This window comes from Gymnodraco acuticeps, unplaced genomic scaffold (assembly GCF_902827175.1).
Source record: "Gymnodraco acuticeps unplaced genomic scaffold, fGymAcu1.1, whole genome shotgun sequence".
Classification (NCBI taxonomy): domain Eukaryota; kingdom Metazoa; phylum Chordata; class Actinopteri; order Perciformes; family Bathydraconidae; genus Gymnodraco; species Gymnodraco acuticeps.
Genome location: NW_022990558.1, coordinates 1,777,267 through 1,802,999, shown reverse-complemented (window position 1 = coordinate 1,802,999; position 25,733 = coordinate 1,777,267). Strand labels below are relative to the sequence as shown.

General features: G+C 43.6%; 1 protein-coding gene across 1 annotated transcript in view; it reads left to right on the top strand.

The window, feature by feature from the left end:
• The window catches only part of htra1b (HtrA serine peptidase 1b), a 55,577-nt gene that overhangs the window by 8,075 nt on the left and 21,769 nt on the right, over positions 1-25,733 (top strand). Inside the window, exons 5-8 of the mRNA XM_034227541.1 lie at positions 21,995-22,189; positions 22,524-22,556; positions 23,193-23,307; positions 24,307-24,364. Coding sequence (XP_034083432.1) covers positions 21,995-22,189; positions 22,524-22,556; positions 23,193-23,307; positions 24,307-24,364 — 401 coding nt within the window. The remainder of the gene's footprint in view (positions 1-21,994; positions 22,190-22,523; positions 22,557-23,192; positions 23,308-24,306; positions 24,365-25,733) is intronic.

Here is a 25,733-nt window from a genome sequence, read left to right as displayed (position 1 = left end):
GGAAAGACGACTGGGTGGTTCTATTTCGTATATGGCTTCGCCCTCTAAGGCTATCGCTATTGGTTAATCCCTCTGCGCACCTGTGCAGCACTGAAACACTGGTAGTCCACGCCCACCCGCAAGGTGGGCCCCACCCTCGGGCTCCCTTCCGGTATAAATAGGAAGGAGACCTGACAATCTGCTCCCTATTTTCTTCAGCACCCCGTTACTGAAGCACAAGAGACACTTCAATTGCAGAGTAAACATGAGTAACAATTGTGTGAGAGATTGTCCCTCATGTGGCTCTGGGTTCATGAGTTATGACCAGCACAGATAAAAGCAGTATGCGAATCCACGCGTACGCGGCTCTAAACCAGCAGGTAGCATGCACACACTGCGCCCGTCTCCCCTCGGGCGACAGGAAGCGGAGAGCGGACGCTCTTGCTGCTGCGGCCGAGGAGGACGATTGGCCCGTCCAGGCTTACGAGCCCGCGGACGGGGGCCGAGTGTCCCTGGGGCCGAGTGCCAGGCAGGAGTCCGACAACTGCTGCCCCGCCTCTCTCCACGGTTCACCGTTCGGTTCTCTCCTCCCTCCTCTCCCCCGGACGGGGGAGACAGAGTCGGAGCAGGGAGCAAGCTTGGCGGCCGAACATGCTTTCCCCCTCTCCGTCACCACAGCGCTACCGGCGATAGGTGGCATCCTAGGGGAACTGCCGGAGATCATATGCAAGGCGGCCGCCTGCAGAGATCTCCCCGTTCCCCTAGCTCAGGAGTGGTGTGCTCCGGACGACATGACCAGAGTTTTTTCGCGACGCTGCTCTCCAACTCGGTGGTGACACTGGTAGAGTGGTCCACCACCGAGGCAGAGGAAATCAGCAAGGCGGCCAGCATGGCGCTCACTCTGTGCGCGTCTGTCGCTGTCTCCCAGGCGAGGATTTCCGTGTGGGTGACACAGATCCAGCGCCACCTCTGGCTGCAGCAGGCGTCTGTTACGGAGACGGCCAAAAAAGTGCTACTGGACGCTCCAATCAGCCGGGACGGGCTGTTCGGACCCCAGTTCCACGCCAGGGTGGAGTCCATGAAGACGGCCGCGGAACAGGCGGCCATGTCAGCTGGCTCCAGCCTGCTGAGCGCCCACAGCGGCACCAACGCCCGCAGCAGCCGCCGCGTCCACGCCGGCCACAGGAGGCTGCAAGCGGAGAGACGCCCACAGCAACCGCCTCGGCGTCAGACTCGCCCTTCGGCGGCTGCAGGGGCTCTGTCCCACGTCTCCGCTCCCCCGTCACCCCAGAGACAGGGTCTCCCGGCGGCGAGTCAAAGGGGAGTGAGGCTCCCCACTACTGGTCTGCTCCACGAGAGCCTCCGAGGAAGCAGAGCCGGTAATTAAGCCGGTCAGCTGGTCACGTGATGATCCCCCTGGGTCTCTTCCAACAGGGGGACACTCCAGAGGTGGTTCATTCGCTGCTTTTAACCTATTGGTTTATAAACTGCAGAGTTCGCGGCATTCCTCTGTCCCAGATATGCCTCCACGGTCATAATAAACCCACGAGCACCGTTATAACCAGGGGTGCACATAACTTGTTTGCCCTGGTTCTCAAAGGAGCACCTGAAGATGTTGCTTGGTGCTCATCCTTAAAATGAAATAAACCGTAACTTTGGAGGGGGTCTTGACTTTATTTGCCAGACACACGGCACATAACACGCAGAGGTGAACACAGAACACACATGCAGTGGTGAACACAAGACAACATTAGCACGACCAATAATCCTACAAGCTGTCATCACTACCCTCCTGACTGTTCTCCTCACTGTCTTCCTCTCTGTCAGACATGGTAGCTGATGATGTAGGCCTACTACTTTCTCTCTGGTTGAGTCTGCAATTAGCTGCTTGCATCCACAAGTCAACAGCTGGGTTTGGGTCGAAAGTCTCTGTTGTCATCTTAGACAAGTGGATGTAATCAAATAAGTATGTGAACATAACCAATAACCTACCATAGCCAATAACAAATGAAACTTATTTTATTTTTGTTGTTCATTCATATCTTATTTTACCTTAACATTTATTTATTTATGGATCTTTTTTTTATCTCTCCAGTTTTAAAGGATATTTTTGGTTACTGTCCTATAGTATACATTGGAATGATTTCAAACCTGTGTATCCCAATAATTATAAAGGAGTGCCTTGGAAATGTGTGTTTACATAAATTGTGACCAAACCGTTTGAACTTAGACTAAAGTGAACTATCTAAACACTCACTGAACTGTAGTATCAGCCTCTCAGTCTGACTGGAGAGGACTCTCCCTCCACATCATTGTAGAAACATCTTCTTCTTATATCCGTTAGAGCAGCTAGCACCAGATTCTAATAACAACAGCCCTAACAATCCTCCCTCTCTCCCACGCTCACTCGCATTTTGGCTGTGAGCTGCGGGCGCCAGATAAGCCAACATCCCCCATTTTCATCACTTACAGCGCCCATCGTACAGGGCAAATGAAACGTGTAACCGGGGTGAAAAGGGTGTTACATTTACTTAATTATGAATGTTGTTACATCAAGGCCGAACATTAGGATGAGCGCCAACGGGTAAAACAATTTGTTTCCCTCCCAGAGCTGTCAGCGCAGCGCCTCCACAGATCTGGCGCCCTAGGCGAACATCTATAACGCCAGTGCTACGGGCCGGCCCTCAGTTAATATGCAACTCGCAAATATCTTTCTCTCTCTCTCTCTTCTCTCCTCTCTTCTATCTCCTTTCTCCTCTCGTCTCCCTTCTCTCTCTCCCTCTCTCTCAATGTTGGTGCGCAAATGCGCCTTTTTTCAAATGACCCGGTGCTCTTTTTTTGGCGGAGGTGCGCATATGCACCTGCGCACCAGTTATGTGCAGCCCTGGTTATAACGCCTCGTGTGGACAGCATACACACACCTCTCATCCTCTGGGCGTGTACGCGCCTCATGATGAGAGACGGAGTGAAATGCAGCGTGTGGAAACTCCCTCGCAGCCCTTTTGCCTCACGGGCAGCGGCGGCGATGGCGTGACTCGTCACCATGACGACCATTACGGAACATCACAGAGAAGCCTCTCCACCCAGCAGTTCCATGGGATACAAGAAACACTCCTGTCATCACAGGAACAGTGTCTTGCGCGGTTTTTACTCCCGCTATTTTCTAAATCTCGGAAAAGAACGGGGGAGTCGCCCCGTTGCTGTACAATCAAACATGTGTTGATTTGCACAGACAACAGGCCACGGCTATGGAAGCAGCCTACCTCAATCGCCAGGGAGGAGTACGATCTGCGCAGCTTCTGAACGCAGCCAGGCGGCTGCTGTTCTGGGCGCGCACACACGTTGCTCTCATCAGAGCAATGTATATTCCCGGCGAATTGAACAGAGGGGCTCGCAGCCGTTATGCGAGGAGTACGGAGACTCAGACCTGTGTCACGCGCACTGGCGCCTCAGTGGGATTTGGCTTTGGTGTTACGCGTACTAAGCAAAGCCCCATTTGAACCTTTAGACCAGGTTCCCCTTAAACTGTTGTCAGCCAAAGTAGTATTACTTTTGACTCTATCAGCGAAAAGGGTGAGTGATTTGTCTGCTCTCTCTGTGGCTCTGTCATGCCTCCGGATCCAAGGAGATGGCAGCTCAGCTGTTGTACGCCCTAACCCGGCTTTTATGCCAAAGGTCATATCAAGCTCTTTTAGGTCGAGAGTGATCACCCTGGCTGGCTTATTCCCCCCTCCTTACAGGTCAGAGGAAGAAGCCACGTCTCATCTCTTCTGTCCGGTGCGCGTGCTGTCCTGCTATGTGGCGCGCACGGCTGTCTTGTGCCATTCTCAGCGCCTGTTTGTGCACTATAGAGAGCGCTCGATCGGGCAACCTCTGTCTGCACAACGGCTGTCACACTGGCTGTGATCCCCCGGAGAACATCAATGTGCACTCCACCAGAGGAATGTCCTCCTCCACGGCTTTGCACGGAGGAATGTCGGTGGAAGACATTTGCACTGCTGCGTCTTGGTCTTCCCCCTGTTCATTTATTCAATTTTATTTGAGGGATGTCTCCCATTCCTCTCTGACACACCATGTACGGAGTGTCTCTCCTGCCTGTCTGCACGCAGAGAACTGCTGTTCCCCCTCTTTTTGTCACTGGGCAAAGTATGACCTTCGTCTCTACTTTCTTACAGCGGCAGGGTTGTATTGTTCCCAGCCTTCGTCCCCTCATGGAAAATATTCATGTTATGCTATATTCCAGGGACGGTGATGCGCCATTATGCATGGCGCAATAGGCATGGGTTATTATCATAGACAGTCTCAGTGCTTGAATTGGAATGAAAAAGGTGCCAGTACTCTAAAATCAGCAACTTTTTCAAGTCAATTTTATATATACAGCCCACAAACAAGAATTTGGCTACTATAATGCTGGTGGGTTTGTCTCTTTACTACTGTATATTTTAGAAAGGTTCACTGTACTTAACATTTTTTATGATAGGCAGCGGATATGGCTAAAGCTCAGTAAGGTCAATATTAACTGAAAATATAGCAATCAAAGTCTAGATCTTCTGCTGAAGACACATGAAGCAGAGACCTTTCAGGTGAGAGCCCCTCTGGTGGTGTTCAACATTAATGACAAGGAAACAAAGCTCTGGTCAGAAGCATTTTTTATAAAAAGCTTTAACAAAATTAAGTATTTCTGTACATTTTGAATGCAATCTAACTTTCCAACTCAGAAAACGAAAAACGAAAAAGTGCCAAAAGTCTTCTCACATGGCTGAGCTGCTTTGCAATATACTTCACCACTGAAGAATACAAATATGTATAAAGTAAACTATGATGCAATCTAACTTTCCAACTCAGAAAAATGATAAAGAGCATGAACAAAGAACATGTAAAAACAAATGCAAAATTTGCACAATCTAAAATGAGAAACTGTAACTGCAAGTAACAAAGTCTGAGCCATGGTAAAGAGTTACATTGAACACCAAGCTGATCAGATAACTCCCTGGTTGGTCTGAAGTCCTTCTATCTCCAGGATCTGTACAAATCGGCACATTATGCCAAAAGTCTTCTCACTGGGTGAGCTGCTTTGCAATATACTTCACATTGTTAGAAAAGGCTCCAGAAGGCCTTGGGGACATCAGTATCAGGGGCTGGAGCTAGACAGGCTCTTTCATCAGCACTTCTCCTTCCCTTTGCCAGCCAGGACCTCACATACTGTTCCGGATCGAACTGTCCTAGTGATGGTCCATTACATTTAATGAAAACCAGGCTGGACAGTCGGCTGACAGAGAGAGCATTCCTTTTTGCAGTAAGGATATGGTTCATGCAGCTGAATGCCCGCTCACACTCACTAGTGGAGACAGCGATGGTTCGGACTGCTTTCAGTAGAGGCTCCATGGCAGCAGGTGTACGGGATGCCCTGGTTTCCTTGTATTCGCGAAAGCCCTGAACAGTCTCTCTTCTGTCCACTTTCAGCACTTCGCACAAACGTAGCACCTCTACGTCCCCATACTGTACGTCTAACTCCTCTTCAGGCCAACTTCCAGGATGGATAACTTTCATGTCCTGGATTAGCTGATTGTCCCGGGCCTCCCGGCCATGTAATGGGATTTCTCTTGTGCTGACATGAGAGGAGGTTGTGGAAGTCATTCTGTGTCTCAGATTCTCTACCATACTGCGGAAAAACTGACCTGCATGAATCTGTACAAGCCTGCCATTCTCACGCAGGGCAACACCCTTGAAGGACTTCTCAGCTAGAGCTGTATGAACTGTAGTCATGTGTGGGCCAGGCATGGTGACCATGGATTCAAAAACTCGTATTTCTCGAGTTAAGAGCCTATCTGCTGTAGGCAGTGTCATCTCTCTTTTTTGGAGTTGCCGAGAGAGGTCGCTGAGCTCTGTGAGCGCATCGTACATCAGTCCCAGATTGCTGACAAACGTTGCAGATGTGAGCACATCATCCAGGCCCTTGTACTTTGCTCTGTCTCTGGAATCCCTGCTCGTGTCGTTTGCAGCATTTGTGAAGTGATCATGAAGCACTCGGTAGTTTTCCCAGACTGCTCTGACGCTCCTTTCACTTGAAGCCACCCAGCGGATGGACAAAACACTCCCTATCACCAGGAGACGCTGTCCGACTGCTTGCGCACACTGCGCTAACTGCCTCTGATTTTTGGGGGAGGCATGGAACAAGGAATAGAGTTTGTCAAAAAAGATCTGGAAATGATTGAGCCCTGAGACCTCCTTGACCACATCCCCAACTGCCAGCTCTAGACGATGATTGGAGCAGTGCCACACAAACAGGCTTGGGAATTTACTACACAACTGGGTAGCAACGCCTGTTCTCTTCCCTAGCATGACTGAAGCCCCATCACATGCAAAAGAAACGAAACACTGACCTAAAAAGTCCTCGTTAAAATCTCTTCCAAGACACTCCATTAACGCCTTTGTGATGTCATCAGCCGTTGTTCCATCCAACTCGATCAGCTCCCAAAAAAACGTTTCGGGCTCAGCATCAGCTAATGCTGAGCGTAGACACACAACAAGCACCGTTTTACCACTAATAGTGGTAGATTCATCGACCAAAACACAGAGTTTTCTTTGGTTTTCTGTAATGTCTTTTGCCATTTTTTTCTTCAGCTCATGAGCTATGTGGTCGATGATTTCGCCACAGGTTTTATTGGAGTGCAAAACCCTGCCCACGTTCAGCCCATTCAGTTTCTGTACATTCAAATCAATTGGCATGTCTGTGAATGGCCGGCTATGTTTGCCAATTTTATATGCCGTTCGAAAAACTCTGATAGTGGTGTCTAATTCAGATTTATGCATAGACTGCACTTGATGTTGAATAGTTTCACGTGAAGCAGATGTAAGGATGTCAGCAGCTTTTACATGGGCTTGTGATTCTTTATGTTCTTTGATTTTTTTTTATCAGGCTAGCTTGTTGTTTGCCCTTGTGAACACCGAAATGAGACACTGCACACTCACCCCATTCAGTTGACAGTTTCAGTCCTTGTCCAGTGTGTATTCCCAAAGATTTGACATCTCTGCATATCCGACATCCTAGCTTCTTATCTTTAAGAAGGAGCCATGCATTGGTCTTGCAAACATATTGCACCTGGTCCGTTGTCCAGCAGTCAGGTGCATGCTTTGCCCGGTGTTGGTGGTGGCAGTTGCGCCAGCAGCAGCTAACTTTAGAGGCTCTGGAGGAGGCGGCGGAGCTAGTGCTAATGCTAATGCACTAGAACTTGGAGCAGGAGGATCAACCAAAGAAAGCTCCCCATCAGACACAATTTCCAACACAGGCACAGCATTCTCTGTATTTGAAGTTTCTTCCGGCGACAACCGCTGTCTTTTTGCACTTTTATTAATCCAAGCTAACATTTTAGAAATGCTAATTTGTGACGTGACTTGCTTTCCTTCTCTCGGGGGCGTGCCTGCTCTGTTCTATCACTCTACATAGCCACCCACTGGGTGGGAGTTGCACTGCATAAACACAACACACGTGCATCTAGGTATGTAAATTGTAAAGCATTAAAACATGGTTTTACTAACAGTTTTCAGTATGTTGTTACTTCGGCATTATTATTATTATTTTGAAACGTGTATTACTATTAAATCACGGTCAAATAGGTTAATTTTGACAGTCGTTTCCACCACAGTATTTACATGGAGAAGATAAGCCCCGCCCCCTCTCCAACACGTTCTGTTTGAATGACAGGAGTAAACAGCTGACAGCCGCTGTGAAACTCCAGCGGTTAGAGCGATGAGAATGTCCGTTCGGCACCTCATGACGCATCTACTGAGTACCGGGCGGCTGTATATATATATATGGATGTATAATAAGAACGGCGGGAGAGTGTTGAGTACTGGCACGGTGCATGAGTACCGGAGTACCGCCAGCATGCCGGTACTGAGCAAGAAGTGCCGGTACTCCATGGGTCAGAACCAGAAGTGCCGGTACTGCGTACCGGTGAGTACCGGCCCAATTCCAGCCCTGCATAGACTGTATATATAAATGGACGTAGGGTCCGTGACGTCACCCATAGGATTCTGCAGAGTTGCCGTGAAGCCCTTAGTAGGCGGAGTCGGCCACTAACGGCTCGACGGTGTCGTCATAGTCTAACTCCCGCCTTCTCCAAATAAGGGCAAAGAGGCGGGACCTGCTGCCAACGAGCGTGACGTTCGAGTCCTAGCTCAGGCTAAGAAGCTAAGCTAACATGCTCTCAGTATCAATCGAATGTAAAACATGATTGATGAAAGTAGTAAATCGGTCAGATTTGACCCGAAGACAACAGGAGGGTTAATGCCATATTCACTTAGTAACGCATGAACAACTTTTACAAATATTTCTATATAGTCTGTGTTGGTAAATGTCATCTAGGTTGCACATTTCCTGCTGAAATACATGCATACCAAGTCACTGCGTGGCACTTTGGTTTTGATAAAACAGTGTAGTTCCACTATATAAACGTTACATTCATAATCAAACGAGACAATCTGCAAGATAATTAGCTATTTGGTATTATTCTTAATGCTTGTCATTCACACGTTAATAAAATAAAATAAGTACCGATACATAGCAGAATAATTGTGGTGGTGTTCAGCCTTGCTCAACATCATTTATTTAGCTAATACTACAGCGGGCTGCAGGCGAACCAAGTCCGCGTTACGATGCATTCCTTGATCTCCAGTTATAACGCCGGACTCCGCCGCTGGCCGAAGCTAACGGAGCCCCAGGGTGCTAGCTACGGCCGCCGGGACGCGCTAGCGAGCTAGCACCCTGCAGCCCCGTTAGCTTTGGCGGCGTGGACTCCGGCGGCCCACCCCTTTTAACATTTGCTCCCGTTTAGCATTATGGGCGTCATAGCCATATAGTATAAAAGTCTTACCCAAGGCTGAATCATAAACTAAACTGTATATATGTATAAAGGGTTACGTCCTTAGCTGGCTAATAAGCTACATAACAGGCTAAGCTAACAAGCACACAAACACCTGCTAACGGGGTTAACATGTATAATATTATCATTTTACTCACCGAAAAAAGCTGAAAGTAGACTTCTTGGAAGATCTGTTAGTACATTCAAGCGCACAGCACGACATTTTAATTATCTGGTATTTGTAACAATATTCCCTAACAGGCACGATCACCACGAACACAGCTAAAGGATCAAGTACAGTAACTACAACTAACTAACGTTGTAGCCTCTATGGTTGTAGCCTAGCAGATTGGACAAGTTGCTGTTAGCTGACAGTGAGGCACGTATCTGTCAATCAAAGCGACCACGCCCTAATGTATGCACAAACTTTAAGACCTAATATAAATATAAAGGGTCGCGTTAGAAAACAATTCACTCACAGATCCATAATCATGAAGGTGGAATCTAACTATATCGATAATAAAATGTATGGAGCCAGGGGTAGAAACATGTTTTTTTCTGCTGTAAAGTTGGGCATTTTAACATGGGGGTCTATGGAAATTGCTCCTTTCTGCAGCCATCGCCTATCGGCCAATATATGAACTGCAGTGTGTGGCACTTCCGTATTGGCTTCCCGGCTCTACCCCACAGTTTGCCGCTTGGTTATTATCTGAGCAGGTGTGTCTGTGCTTCTAGTACCTGGTGGACCCAGTGGGACGCAGACTACATCATGCTTCGCCCTTAACCCAATAGCGATAGCCTTAGAGGGCGAAGCCATATACGAAATAGAACTGAAGTTACCGACTGTAACTCCAGCTTCTATGAGTAAATGGCGTAGCCCTCTAAGTGCTAGGCCCCACTGGCTCCACGAATAGCTGAAGAAAAGTTGTTTTGTGTGGGAGCAGATTGTCAGGCCTCCTTCCTATTTATACCGGAAGGGAACCCGAGGGTGGGGCCCACCTTGCGGGTGGGCGTGGACTACAAGTGTTTCAGTGCTGCGCGGGTGCGCAGGGGGATTACCCAATAGCGATAGAGGGCTTCGCCAATACTCATAGAAGCTAGAGTTACAGTAGGTAACTTCAGTTTTTATCCCTGTTTTCCTTTTTCCCGCCCTTTCGGTTTGACCTCCAAATTGCGTTATTGTGAAATGTTGAAATCCGTATTGCGTTTCTCTTGTGTCTTCAAAGTCTGCACAAGTGTTTGAAGTTGTTAAGTGGAGCATGTTCAGAGGAAGAATCATGTGTTGTAAGACTTCTGGGAGTGATTACCATCGACCCAGAGCTGGTAGACTTCTCATTTATGTGTGGGATTATGTTATTTTTTGTACATTTGGGGCAATAAATATGCTTTTTCATGTGCAGTCCAAAAATCTAAACAAAAAACCAAACTTGAAGAAGTGATTCATCTTAAATGGATAACGGGTTGAAGTTAGTTGTGTAAGTACCCATACAAATGAACAGCTTGGATGTCCCCAGTTTGGGGGAACAGCAGCACAGAAGGGGTGAAAGAGGACAAAAAATACCCACCTGTCAACAACTATGGTGAGAAATGTTTGTTGGAACATTTTTATTAAATAAGATAAGATAAGACTTTATTCATCCTGAAGGAAATTGATGTGCCAGGGTTACAAAGATACAATAAACACAGCAGAATAATAATACAACTGTATACTAACAGTGCAGTAAAAAGAGTAAATTAAACCACTACAAGAAACATAGGTGGTCAAATAATTAATGTAAAAAACTGTACAGTGATGAGCAGTATTGTAATAGTGCAAAAAAGCGTAGTGGCTGATAGATGATAGATAGGTACTTTATTGATCCCAATTTGGGACATTTTTGTACGGTACGATACAGTATTGCAAGTTAATATTGCACATGATATAAGTAGAAAGTGTTTGTAATGATGACAATGCTATATTTACATTGGTTAAAAATAAGAAGAAAGACATTATGTGGCAGGACTGTAATGCTGAGTCTTCTACAAACGGCTGAGTACTAACAATGATCTTTTCTTACGTTCATTATGATATGTTAAAGTTCATAGTGATTTAGGAGTTATGCCTAAAGGGAGAGGCTCTTATTGTTGTAATTCTTTCAGTGTCGGGAAAGATTTAGCAACATTGCGCTCTGTGTTTTTGGTTGGACTATTTAAAAAAAATCCACATTACTCGCGCTTGCTTCTCCAATGTACCCCTTATTCAAGTATATGCTATATTCTTTAAGTATACGCTATATTTAAATATTCACTCTGCTTTACATTGCCATCAAAAAGCCGTATAATTTGCCCCTACATGTACTCCACTGTACTTTGGGTATGGAGGAGCTGTTTTAAGATCAGGCTGAAATCTAATAGAGTATAAATATACCGTACACTACAGATGGTATACATTTTATTTAGGTGGGTCTATGTTTTAGGTGGTTGTAAAAACCTATGTTTTGCTGCTGCTATTACTTAGCTACTGTACTTCTGACTTCGCTGAATTTGTATAAGTACCTCATACGAGACACTACCAGAACAATCCCTTTAATCAAAAGGAGTTATCAAGAAACGGCCTCAATTTCCTATTATATTTGATCTTTCTCTCTGTCTGGTTCTGTTTGATGATACATTCCTCTGGATCGTTTCTTGCTGTCTGTCCTCTAGTGAACCCCTCTCCTTTTATAACCTCCTCTCCAACAGACTATTGTTTTGTTATCCAAATAAAACTTAGGTCCTTTTTGGAAAATGTGCTATCCGTGAGCATTCCCTAATTAGAAAGCCTGTTTTTTATTTTAGCTCAGTGTGCTTTGGACGCCTCAGGAAAATGATACCATGACTCATGTAAATGGATATCTGTGGATTGGGTTAAGAAGCGTTTCATGTGGGCTCATTTGTGGACAGTTAGGAAGGGAGGTTTTGGACATTATTTATGCAATGGAAAAATGAAAAGGTCACTGTGTCTTTGTTTTTTCCAGACATTTGGTTGTCAGAACTGCCAAATCATGCACAAGGTCAGACATTTTCAGGGAAAGTTGGTCCAGATCCTGGGTAAAAGTCCAATTGTGGTGCCAAAATAGGTTTTTTATTTATTGCAGCACTTTGTCTTGTTCCAGGGATGACTGGACGTTTTATTTCCACGAAATATATGCAATGGAAAAATAAGAAATGTCTCACTTATAACGAGATGCTGGGCAGTGAGAACTGCAAAATCATGCACAAGGTCAGACACTTTCAGGGGAATGTGGTCCAGTTACAGGGTAAAAATAGAAAGTGTGATGTGAGATTCAAGAATTAGAATAAAGGGCTCGATAAATCCTCCCTCCATGTTGTATTTAAAGCTTCCCTTGTGTTAAGCTAGATAATTGAAGTTGTGGATCCATATAAGAGAAAACAGGCAATGGGATTAAGGGAATGAGATAAATGAAGTCCAGCTGTGCTTACGAAGGCAAACAGGATGCATTACGCAACCCTGACCTGGATTCAGATCCACAACATATACAAATATTTGAGAAAACTTAGTGTCTTTCAAAGTCATATAATGTAGCTATTAAATGGCCGTATTTGAAGATCCACAAATACCCTGCACAGGTTATTCAAAGTTATACTGTAATTGGATTGGACCTTAGAAGTTAAAGCTAATACAGATTCCATCCTCATCAATCACTAAAATGTAGGGTCAATTTAAAATAAGACTGACCCAGGTAGGTCTGATTTAAGAAACACTGAACTGTCTTTATACCTCCTCCTGTCTCTGGGGGGCTGGTTCAGACCTGCTAATGCAATCTATACTCACATCCTTCCTGCCATCTTGAAATGCCATCAGTAGTTCTGCTTCGACAGGGTAAAAGACACAGAATAGAAACATCACCATATACATGATAGCCAGACACTCTGAACGTCACATTTGCACATAAAATATTCCTCGGAGATGTCTTACTGTCAGGTAGAAAAGGTATTTGAATCTCTTCACAGTTTGACACTGAAAATCCTTACAAATGATTTGACAGAAGCTTTAACAACCACAAAAACAAAAATGTTATTGAGGATTCATGTTAAAGCCTCTACACACCGAGCCGATTATCGGCGACGATAGACGTCGGGCCGCCGATGAGCGTCGTGTCACCCTACTCAGATTGGTGTGTACTGCACCGTCGTGTTTTTTCGGCCGTGCCGACACCTTCCGCCGCCGCTTCGACTTGTTGAATCGGTAGGCTGTCGGCCAAATAAATCACTCTGATTGGCTGTTCAGCTTAGCGAATCAGTGCATGAGAAGCGAAACGGAAGTGAGGGACCCAAACAAACTATTAAGAAGGCAAATCTGAGATTTCATTTAACTCCAGCTCTCGACACAGGTTCGGGAAAGTCCCATGAGCTTCTCGCTGTCGAGTGAAAATGGAACGCGCACGCTATTGGTTGTTTGTTTATATCACGCAGTCTGTTCTTCTTCTCTCGGTGTATCACGCAGTCTGTCTTCCGGTTGTTGCCTCTATTGAATGACGAATATACACTACCGCCGCCTGCTGGTAAGGAGAGTTATTGCCACTCACGCATGCGCAGTTCGTACGTGCAACTTGGCCGTCGGCTGAAGTCTTTGCGGTGTATTCCAGTGCGACACATGGCCAAGACGCAGGAGACGTGAGGCGACGTTCCGTCGGGACGTGTTCTTTGGTGTTCTTTGGTGTTCTTTGGTGTTCTTTGGTTTGTAAGAGGCTTTAGATTCTTGCAGTAGAGTAGATAAAAGTTTCATAATTCTGTTGTCAAGTTGGTGAAGATGTTTCTTCATTTGCATGCGTTCTGGCACATTTGTGTTTGCTTGATATTGCAGCACGTGTCTTCTAATATAAATGTTTTGCGCCATTGTACGCGTTTGCACCTGTCGACCACCGTATAATTGCCTTCACTTTAATCACAATGTTCTGGTTGTTTCTTTATCATTCTCAGTTCTTCTCATTTTCATGTATGGCATGAAAAATAATTGAGAAATTGAGTTCCCCTTACTAATACAGTCTCCAATATTTTTTGACGGATTGTATTTATTTTGTCTTGAAAAAGTCTGCTGTTGTTATTAGCAATGTAAAACATGCTGAAAAGTTTAATTGAACTCAGATAGGTGTGTCTTGGTTATAACTTTAGATTTGATGTCTAATGGGTAGAATGAGCTTACACACACATGGGACCTGACGCTGCAGGATGTGAGTTCACAGTTCATGCCTGTCAGACGGAGACATCATGGTTTTCCTCTGCGTGTTTTGGCGGAGCAGCGGGGTGTAACTGGAGCTTCAGGGGCTGATATTCTGTAGAAAACCTCAAATTGCTCAGCATTTGTGGTTGTGGTTTACATGCACACTAAAACCATGAGAAAACTGTACTACAGAAATGACTTACAGCCCTCCACCCATATATTCATCTCAATACACACACTTTCAGCAGCTTATAATCCCTAACATGAACGTTTTTCTTAACTGTCTCAAGTTCAGGTTCTATCTCATCTATTTTAAGTTTCCTACCTGAAGTCTTGAAGCGACCAAACAAGAAAACAGGAAACTGCAGATTAAAGGAACATGTTGTTTTTTTTACAATATGGTCCCTTTTCCTATTGATGGGGATTATCATCATATAACATGTTATACCTGTTTAGCAGAAACAGATTTTCACAATCACGTACAAAATCTAAACCACTAATGAAAAGAATATATAAAAAAAATATTCAAAAGTGAAAAAATGTGCTTATGCAAAAAGTATGGTAAGGGTGAAAGGGCCGAATTAAACCAGGAAGCATGTTGGAATTGTTTTATAATTATTTATTTATAGATGTATATTTTAAGTTTTTCTTTGTTTCATATTCCAAATGATTTCGTTGAAATGTGAAAAATATGATTATGTGTGATAGTAATTTAAATCATGATAGAAAAAGAAAGTTTATTAATTCACAGAATTGTGATTTTGATGCCGGTGACAGTCCTAATCAGGAATAATGTTAATATAGGAATATATGAATGTACATAGTCAGAGAAGCACCCATCACTCTGTGTGTTCAGTACATACCACAGGTCAGTTTTAAACAGCTTTCAGATGTAATTATTGCAGTAAAGTGTTTGCAGAAGAAGCAGTCAGACAAGCAGATAAGCAGAAGTTTTGTTTACATTGTTGCACATATCTACTCATTTTGTATCTTGTCCCTGCAAGTTCTACTGTATGGACTTCTCTGTTTTAGATTTGGAATAATGATTGTAACCTAGGCATTAGCTTAACTGTCGTCTTAGGATGTTTTATAAACAGACTGTCAGCAGGTCAGCAACAAACGGGGGAATGCTTGTTGCAATGAAGATTGTGAAGATGTTTCACATGTTGAATCGTTTTTGAAGCTACAGCGTATTTTTCATAATGGAAATGTATTTGGCCTTTGAAGCGCGTTTACACTTGTCGGCCACCATAGAATGTCATGAATAAAGTTGAAATGTAAAAAAAGAAGTCCAAATGTTGGACATAAAGTCTGATGAGCCGTGTGTGTGTGTGTGTGTGTGTGTGTGTGTGTGTGTGTGTGTGTGTGTGTGTGTGTGTACAAACTGAGCTTTATTGACATGACATTCTATTTGGGGTCACTTGTTAGGGTGGAACAATTTACATAATTTATTATTGTTATTATTATTCACTGTTAGCCCAACTGAACAGAATTTATTTTTGTATTGGAGAGTGACAGTATTGAAAGGGGGAGAGAGAGGGGATGACACGCGTAAATGGTTCCAGGCTGGATTTAAATCTGGGTCCTCCACACAGGAACTGAACCCCAATGCATGGGCCGCCAGCTCTACCAAGTGAGCTATACGGCAGCCCAGAATGTCAGTCCTAGTGTTGGCCTGTACTGCTGCCACTGATGCAGGTGTCCTCTAAACATGTGCAGACAGGATCTCTTTCTGTTTTGAGTCTTGACTCATCCGGTGCGACCTCGCGGCGTTATTCCACATTAAAACTGTATTAATCACATTCCACGGGCAGCTTTAAACTCAGAATCAATCTTTCATATCTTTAACATTCAATTTATCCGGGTGCATCCCATTGCCTTATATCTTGCTTCCTTTCCCTCATTTGAAAGTAGGGCCTTTTCAAAATGAAAATCTTGTCCTTGTGACTTAGAATTGACACAAGTGAGGATGAATGGGACCCTTGTTAACAAAACTTCAACACCAATAGCATTTGTCTGCCCTTAATAAAGCCGACCTGCTCACCTCATTCCCTCATCAGACAGGAGCGACTAGTCACATAGTTCAGTGATGCCTTGTGGCGTTTTGTGTAAGCTATAAAGCTGCCTTTACTAGTACATGCCTGTTAGCCTTTCCATTTGGACAACCTACTTATATCATCCTGCTTGCTCTGCTGACTGCATTTGGCTCTTTCCCTTGTTGCCACTCTCACACAATATGATAAAATAGCCATATGAATTGTGACAAATCCCATTGAAACAAAATTCCCGTGGTCCACAATTCATGGTTAAATACACACATGGTCTGCACATACAAATAGGAGCTATATAAAAGTCTTGTTGATGTTTTAGCAGAAGAGGAAGATCCTTTCTAAAACGACCTTTGTTAATAAAACCAATACTGGTGGGCAATGTTGTGTGTGTGTGTGTGTGTGTGTGTGTGTGTGTGTGTGTGTGTGTGTGTGTGTTGTGTGTGTGTGTGTGTGTGTGTGTGTGTGTGTGTGTGTGTGTGTGTGTGTGTGTGTGTGTGTGTGTGTGTGTGTGTGTGTGTGTGTGTGTCAGGGTTTCCGCTAGGATTTTTTCTCGCCGGTCAAATGTCCGGGCAGAATCTATTTTACCGGACACATTTGAAAATTACCGGTCATATTTCAATAATAATAATAAGAGTTGTGTAGCAGAGTTTCCGTTAGCAGGAAATTACCGGACTATGAGCAGATATGCTTCAGTTTAAAACTCAGTTCACGGGGCTCATTTTTATATTGCTTCAGTTTATAATCGTAACAGATCGAAAAATTCAGATTCATTTTTCAATAAATTATTCCACAAACAACAAACATAATTATTACATTCAAACAAACTACTTGTAGTAGATGAAGTACATTATTCAAAAGTTTACATTAACTTTGAATAATAACACGGGAGAAACGGATCCTCTCTTTTCCTCTCTCCCTCCCTCTCTCTCTGACAGCCCGTCAGTTTCTCATGCAGCTCCTGCAGCTCGCTAAACAGAGGCGGGGCTTCAGGTGATCATGCAGAGCTGCGTGTCTCGGTCTGACTCAGCAGCTGATCTGATCTCTCTCGCGTGTCCGGTTACACTTCACTCGCGTTTATGTCCATATCGATCAGATCCAGCTCTGATCGGCCTTTATAGAGAGCACCGATCAAAACTATTAAGAGTGAATATCGGCCGATAATGACCGGCGGCCGATCTATCGGAGACTCCCTAATTATTACCAGACATTTTGACCGGCAGGTTTTGAATTTACCGGTTTTTAATAAATTTTACCAGCTAAAAACCGGTAATTACCGGCTAACGGAAACCCTGGTGTGTGTGTGTGTGTGTGTGTGTGTGTGTGTGTGTGTGTGTGTGTGTGTGTGTGTGTGTGTGTGTGTGTGTGTGTGTGTGTGTGTGTGTGTGATGTGGCTTAACTGTAACTGTAACATTCTTACTGTACTTGAGATGTAATGTACGACAGATGAAAGGACAGCGAGAGATAATGAGAAGGAGAGAGAGATGAGAGAAGAAGACAGAAACTACTGAATTGTTCCTTGTCGTGGTATTTTGTTTGTTGTTTTTTGTTGGCGTCTCTAAAATTACAACTGAACGGCATTTTAATCTCACCCTGGACAAAGCGCTGTCATCCTGAAGACCACAGAGGGAGAAACACGGTCATTTTACTTGTGGGCGAAGCGCAGTAGTCTTCAGATGATTTGAGATCTGGATGTGGTTCAGTGCAGGCAAACAGAGGAGCTTTATGTTAATCTGATGGAGTAAAGCGCTGGTTAGAGGAGCTGAATGACTCCATTCATAAGCACATTGTTTATGTCTTTATAGTTTTGATGATGATTTAAAAGAGAGTTAGTTTGTGTGCATGTATGTGACAGTGGTGTGGAGACTGACCTCATTAGAACAACTTAGATTGATACATTTAGTCTGGTGGAGAGGCGATATTGGCCAGATTTATAGGGGCCCCTTTATGCTAATTTTGAGGTTCATATTTGTATTCAGTGTCTCTACTGTGACATGTTTAGATGCCCAGTCTGCTCTGATTGGTTAGCTGTGACAGCTCTCTTGTGATTGGTCAACCAATTACTGTAGAGATGTCCCTAACCCATAGCATTTTCAGGAACAATGTGTTGGAGCACTAGCCAATAGAAATGTGACTGTTACATAGTGATGTCACTATGTTGCGGAAGTAAACTAAGGAGTCCAATCGAGGAGTTTCAGGCGTGGGGGTTGGGGGGGGGTGTTGAATTACTTTCACAAACCCAATATTACACACTGCGGGAAAGGGAAAAGGGCAAAAAGGATAATAGGGCCTCATTAAAAAACAATGTGACGGCAAAACAATGATTGGATACATTGAAAATAATGCAGGAACGTGTAACTCCATATTCCATTAGTCTTCTGTAAATATTATTTGACACAGTTGAGAAGCAGATTAATATAACATGTTGGCTTCTATTTCAGACTTAACTTTTCTTTCAATCATAACATTGATACATTTAATTTTTAAAGTGTGAAGCTTTTCTAGAGCCAAAGTACATCAAACGCATGACCACTCAGAACGCCACACACACACACACACACACACACACACACACACCACACACACACACACACACACACACACACACACACACACACACACACACACAGCACACACACACACACACACACACACACACACACACACACACCACACACACACACACACACACACACACACCAAGGTGCTGGTCATGGACAGATGTGTTGAGCATACCTTCTGGTTTTAGACACAAACTTTTATAACTGTAAATCAAACTCCAGCACAGAGAGTAAAAGCTCAGTCTGTGTAATCTGGAAAAGTCTTCATCACTCCACGACTGCCTTTTTTCAATCAGTGAAAAAAGCACATATTAAATACTAATGTCTCTTCAATGCCTATATTGAGATGTTGTGTAAACAATGTATTTGAAAATCAGTTTGACACTGTCTGCAAAAAGAGATGACTTTGGTGAGTAAAATCAAGATTAGTGAATGTTTGACTGAGTTTGCACCAAACTTCTAGGAACTTGTACCACTATTTAAGTATTACAAATGTCAAAAGTAAAAACACTATTAAATGTTATTTTGATAGTTCTGGCACATGCTTTGGAATTTGTGTGTGTGTGCTGAACTGTGACCGAGCAAACAGCAAATGTGTTTTCTGGCTTTTGAGAGAAAGAGAGACACAGAGTTAGTTGTAACACTAATCTTCCTACATTTAATAAACCAGATAATGACTTATTAAAGTCTGGCCTTTTCCCATTCAGTGGCAACATACAGTACAGTACACTGTTTGTGTGCAGTTAGCGGTCAGACACACTCAGTGAGCATATGTGAGCACTGGAAACTGCTGTAACAGGGATGGAAAAGTTGCAGAAATCTAAATCAGTTTTTTATGATGACAAATGGCTGTGATTCCGATGAGAGTATGTCTGTTCCCCTTCTGCCCACAAATTTGACCCACAGCGCCGATCACACTTGTGCACAATATTTATTAAAACCGTATTCAATATTTATAAAAACTTTACGTAACTTATATATGCAACTTAATGAATGCCTTAAGCCTTGGACCTTATTTTAAAAGATATACTTCATTTTCATGCAACCATATATCAAATATGCAACAACCTGCATATACTGCAACCTACTGTATTTATGTGAATAAACTGGAACCTTATCTGCACTTAATCTACTCGATCCGTGCACGTTCTGGTTGGATGGAAACTGCATTTCGTGGTGCTATGACAATACATTTAAATCTAATCTAACCTACAGCCATGGTGGAAGGCATAATGTTTTTTGGATTATCCATCCATCCGTCTACCCCATTCTTGTGAGCGTGGTTTTTCAAGAAATCAGCCATATAATTTCAGTAGGTGAATAAACAATAAATAATTATATGTGTAAGATTCTATTAAATTAGGCTTTTGTGAGAAGAAAAGGTGGCAATAGTAGTAGTTTTTATGGAATCAACCAGGTGGACCACACAGAGGCTTTGAATGAGGGGCAGGTTGGACCTTTGTTCTTACTGTAAGGGAAACTTCTGCAGCAATGGAGAGTCAGGACTCAGAGAGACACGAGGAGAGTTGGAGCTTTGATGTCAAACACTGATAGTTTATTGCAAGTATCGGCCGGAGAAATTCACATCACAAGTCACAGAGCAGCCAGAGGTTCTGACTGCACGGGTGGGTTGCCACATCAATTCTGACCAGCCTCTCTCTCAAATAGACCTTTTAACTAGTTTACAGAGAGTTAATCCACATATTGGGGGATGGTGCGTAAACACCTGGGAACACTGGAGATATCCCCAACATTCTGGAGATACTCAATCACTTGCCTGACTCTTAGGCTCTGTGACCGAGAGTTGACCGGTCATAAAACTATGAGTGCATTATGACTGCATTCCTTACGGGAGATAACAGACTCAGGGTTGGTGATAAACGTCAACAGGCAGGAAGGTTAAATATCTAAAAGTAAAGACAGAAATATTCTTTGACACTTACAGAATTAAAACCTGATGCTATAAACAAAATTAGATGAACTGTAAGGATGAAAACGAGTAATAGTTAGAAGTCTAACAAACACAGATCACTGACATGTTAGTCCTGGTCAAATCAGGGCTGAATGAGCCCCTTTTATTTACAGTGTGGAGTTTAGTAAAGGTTAGAGTTGTGAATGAAGAGAAGCCTCTTCCTGACTAGGAGCTGACTCAGCTCTCCACAGGAAGTCAGCGTCTGCCTCCAACAGCTGTGAGAGAATAAACTGCTGTTTACTTGCATGTGTGTGTGTGTGTGTGTCTTGCCAACTGGTGGTTCTTCCAACTTAAATGTCTTCCTTTGACTCTGTTTTCTCAACCAAATATTGGTGATTTGAAGAGATGTTTTCAAGCCTCTCTAAACCAAAAACAAAGATACCAAATGTAATGATTTAATCCAGTCCTTACACTTTTCTCCAAGGAGTGGATTAAAGGTCCCATGTCATGGCCATTTCTACTGATCATATTTCCATTGTTGAGGTCTACTAGAATAGATTTAAATTGTGCAATTTTCCAAACTCACATTGGTTTCTCATACAGCATCTCTGTAAAGTATGTGTATTCACCAGGTATTCACTCTCTGTCCTAAACGGCTTGTTGGAGCTCCTGCCCCCCCCCCCCCTCCCTGTGAGCACAGTGTGCTCTGATTGGTCGGGACATTGCGAGGCTCCTTGCGAGGCTCCTTGCTGCTCGCCGCTGCGAGGAGCGGACAGGTTTCCGGGTCGGCGATACAGCGAGAACAAGCGAAACTCATCCTGAGCACACAAACACTCACAGCCGAAGTAAAAACAATAAGTGTGGCTTGATATTGAGTAAGAAAAAGGTTTATAACGCTGTGAGAATGGGTCTGCGGAGAGCATTCCTCCGCGATCCCAACTCGTCTATTACCAGCGTTCAGGGAGCTCTATGCAAGTCAATGGGACTCCCTGTTAGTTAGCCAAGGGATCCTGGTGTGTGAGGTGCTCCGCGGATTGGTCCATTTGGGCCAATCCGGTCATTTGTTGTTGATGTGGGTGTTCACACGTCACAGAACCCAGGAAGCAAACAATGGAAAAAGAGAAATGTCGAGGCGTTCTGGGGGCAGCATAGACAGGTATTTTCTGTGTTAGAGTTTTACTCACTACAGGGTGTACTTTGAGGGTTTGTGACTCTGCAGACCGTTCACATGCAGAAAAACCTCCATAACACACAAGGGGACGAGTAATAACTGGAAAAGCATGACATGGGACCTTTCAAATTACACTTTTAGCCTGAGTCTGCTTCAACCAGCAGTGCAAGCAGATAAAAAAGTCAGTCAACAAAAAACTTTGGATTCTGTCTCTAACCAGTTTTCTCTCTGTTCCCTCCCCTCTCTGCTGGATCAGATGAAGCTGCCGGTGCTGCAGCTCGGCCGCTCGGCCAGTCTGCGTCCTGGAGAGTTTGTGGTTGCCATCGGCAGCCCGTTCTCCCTGCAGAACACCGTCACCACCGGCATCGTCAGCACCACCCAGAGGGGGGGCAAGGAGCTGGGCCTCCTCAACTCCGACATGGAATACATCCAGACCGACGCCATCATCAACGTGAGTGAAGAGAATGAGAGAGAAACATGAAACAACCCAAATGTTTATTTGTTTATTATAATTTATGACAACCCACAATTGAATTAGTATAAAAATATATTTGATCCAGTCCAAGTGTGTTTTATGTTGATTCCACTTGTGTCTGATTAGTCTAAATCCTCTGCATTCATCTTGTTATTGATAAACAATACAAATGTGCAATGTGTAATGAAATGTTTGCATTGATGCCTTTGAATGACAATCTATTCAAATATTTTATTCACATTTCTTTGATTTCAAAAACAATTTGGTTCGACCAATTTTACATTCTTTATGTGCTTTTTGTTTCTTGCAGTACGGCAACTCAGGAGGACCACTGGTCAATCTGGTGAGTAAAGGAGAAAGAATACACAGTAGAAGCTAGATTTCAAAATAAGACGTTACCTGTTCAAAATGTAGCATTTTATATGTATCCAGTGGTCTCACAAACAATTTGTCCTCATGCCCAAAGTAAATCACTTTAAACTGCATTAGTTCCCTTTTTCACATCTTAGCTTTCGGCAATTTATGAATATGACAATAGAATAGACAGAGTATTGATAATAAATCATGCATACCTTTAATTGGGCTTCATCTGTTGTTCAGCTGACACTGAATGTGTCATCATTTTCGCCACATGAGATTCATGTTAAATGAATTTGTTAGAGACAGAAATAAAGTTTCTGCTCACGGGGGCCACATCCACATGTTGTGAAACAGAGATATATGTAATGTCATATAAACAAACATAAAGGCTCATAAAATCCTTGTTAGGAAAGTAAACAGAGTTTAGGTAATGCCTGGCAAACAGCCACATTCCACAGCTGACTCTGATTATAAGTCTGTTTAAAACTGGTAATGTTACTAAACACAGAGCAATGTGGAGTGAGAAGTGCTGTTTAAAGAGAGGAAATTAGACTTTTCCTGCGGGGAGTCCAATCAATAATGGAGAAATAATGTGCCTAATTGTGTGTGTGTCCTGCAGGATGGAGAGGTGATTGGCGTCAACACTCTGAAGGTCACAGCAGGAATCTCCTTCGCCATCCCATCAGACAAGATCAGGCAGTTCCTGGCAGAGGCGCACGACAGACAGGCCAAAGGTTCGCTACTTGCTATCAATGTGAACCCGGAAATGTTGAGTACCCCAAAGTTTTATGTTAGAAATATATAGTACGGGTCACCAGCGCCAGAAACTGGCGGATGCTAACTTGCATACATGTATGTTGGACAAGGTATATTGAGGATATTACATTTTTAGAATCAAAATATGCCATTTTGAGTCCCCTCAAACTGTGCTGCTAGGGTACTCACACACACAAAGCCGTGGCAGCACATCACTCCCACCCTCATCCACCTACACTGGTTGCCAGTCAAGTCCCGCATATCCTACAAAGTCCTCCTCCTTACCTACAAGTCCCTCCATGCCCATGCCCCCCAGTACCTATCGGACATCCTTCACCCACATGCCCCACCCCGGAACCTGCGGTCCTCAGACTCTGGCCTGCTTACCACCCCCCGCACCAAACTGCGAACCTTCGGGGACAGAGCCTTCAGTGTGGCAGCCCCCACCCTCTGGAACGCTCTCCCTGCGGAGATTCGCAACATCCCCACACTCTACACCTTCAAAAGTTTGCCAAGGCTTTCGGCCCCTAATCGATCTGTTGTTTTGTCTGTCTGACTTTTTGTTTTGTTATGTTTGTTTTTGCCCTATTACTTGTAAAGCGACCTTGGGTCCCTTGAAAGGCGCTATATAAATCCAAGCTATTATTATTATTATTATTAAATGTAATCAAAACTATCCAACCAAGAGTACAAACATGGCCACTTTCTGGTTAAAACTGCATTTTTTCCCCCTGAAACTGTCAGAAAATGATTCAACATCCTAATGCCTTCCAAAATCACTCCAAAAGTTTCCAAATTGGCCAAGCCATTTGTTTTAATATTTTGTTTTACTTTACGCAACTTATGCTAATTGACTAATTGCTCAACATATGCAAGTTAGCATCTATTGATCTATATATAAATGAATAGGGTGAATGAAGAAGATAATAACTTCTACATTTTCTAAGTCAATCAGCACGTGTCTTTTATTTCTCCAGGTAAAACGTACCGGAAGAAGAGGTACATCGGTGTCAGGATGATGAGTCTCACCCCATCGTAAGTTCCTGCTGCTGATTACAACTGAATTTATTTTTACATTCACATTATATTATTTTGGTCAGGTTATAAGTTTGTTTTTGTAAACAAACCCTGACATTATCGATACAGTCCTCTTTTGTTTTATACATGTGATACAATTAATTGTTTTTTTTTCTTTCTGTGAGATTGATCTGTTCTGTTGCAGCAAAAATGCAACTAGAATGTGAGAATTGATGCAGTCTGATTAATCTTCAGAGAACCCTGAAACAGATCCTAGTACTGACTGTTCTACATAACATGGGCGGTGTTGTTGTTGTTGTGACCTCAGCTTTAAGTACCTGAGGCCAGAGGCCTGTACTACGAAGCTGGTTCAACATAACCTGGATATGTTTGAGTTAGCCGGTTGGCCTAATCCAAAACATACGCGCTCTCGCTAAACGGTAATACGACCCGGGTTATCAAGTTGATCGCTCAAGCCAGCCGTGTCCTATCTAGTTAGGTGCGCGTTCACATGAAAGGGGTGGTATTTGGAGCATACGACCAATCACAAACATGGAGAAGCGCACTGACAGCGCAGCATCATACTTCCTGAATGAAAAGTGAACTTTAATACTAGTCAAATATGAAGAAGTTAAACTTTAAACATCCATGACTTAAACACTTTATCCAGGATCAAAACCACATAGCTGCACCTGCAAGGTGAATACAGCTGGTAAAAGAAAAAGTGTTTGAATGCGTACATTAACAGGTTTATGATATCACTGCCCCGTCTAAAACACCATCTGACTTTCATTACATTTGTCTCGAGTGTTTCGTCAACTTAATGTGCTGCTTAAAATAATACTTCTGCATACAGTATGTGACACTGTGAGTGTTGCACGGCCAGATACAGCTCAAGAAGCTGACTCAGATAAGGAGATATATGATACATTATGATGTGATATGATGTGATATGAATGATAATGGGACACATCGACGTCTGCACTCAGTGTACTTAAGTTGTGGCAGATATTTAAGTAAGCTTTCGTAACGCTAATGTTATAATAGTCAGATTGCTCTGAAGATGGGAGGTGATATTCTATTCACGTTCACACAGTCGGTGATTTTTGCCGGCCGTCTTTCCTGCAACGGCAGTTTTTCTGTATTTCCTTTCTCCTGTAATATGACTTGATCGCTTTAAACTCCGCACACTGAGCTCTGATTGGTCAGCAGGCGCACGTGCTTTCACTGAGTTGATCTCTTAGCCTGCAACCTAACCTGCTCCGGAGCAGGTTAGCCGCACAGCATAAGTTACCATGGAGATCTAGCCCGCTAAAAAGAGAACCAGTGTCGTAGGACCGGAAAGCCGGAGTTTTCTCTGAAGTTAGCCGGCTAAGCGAAAATCCTG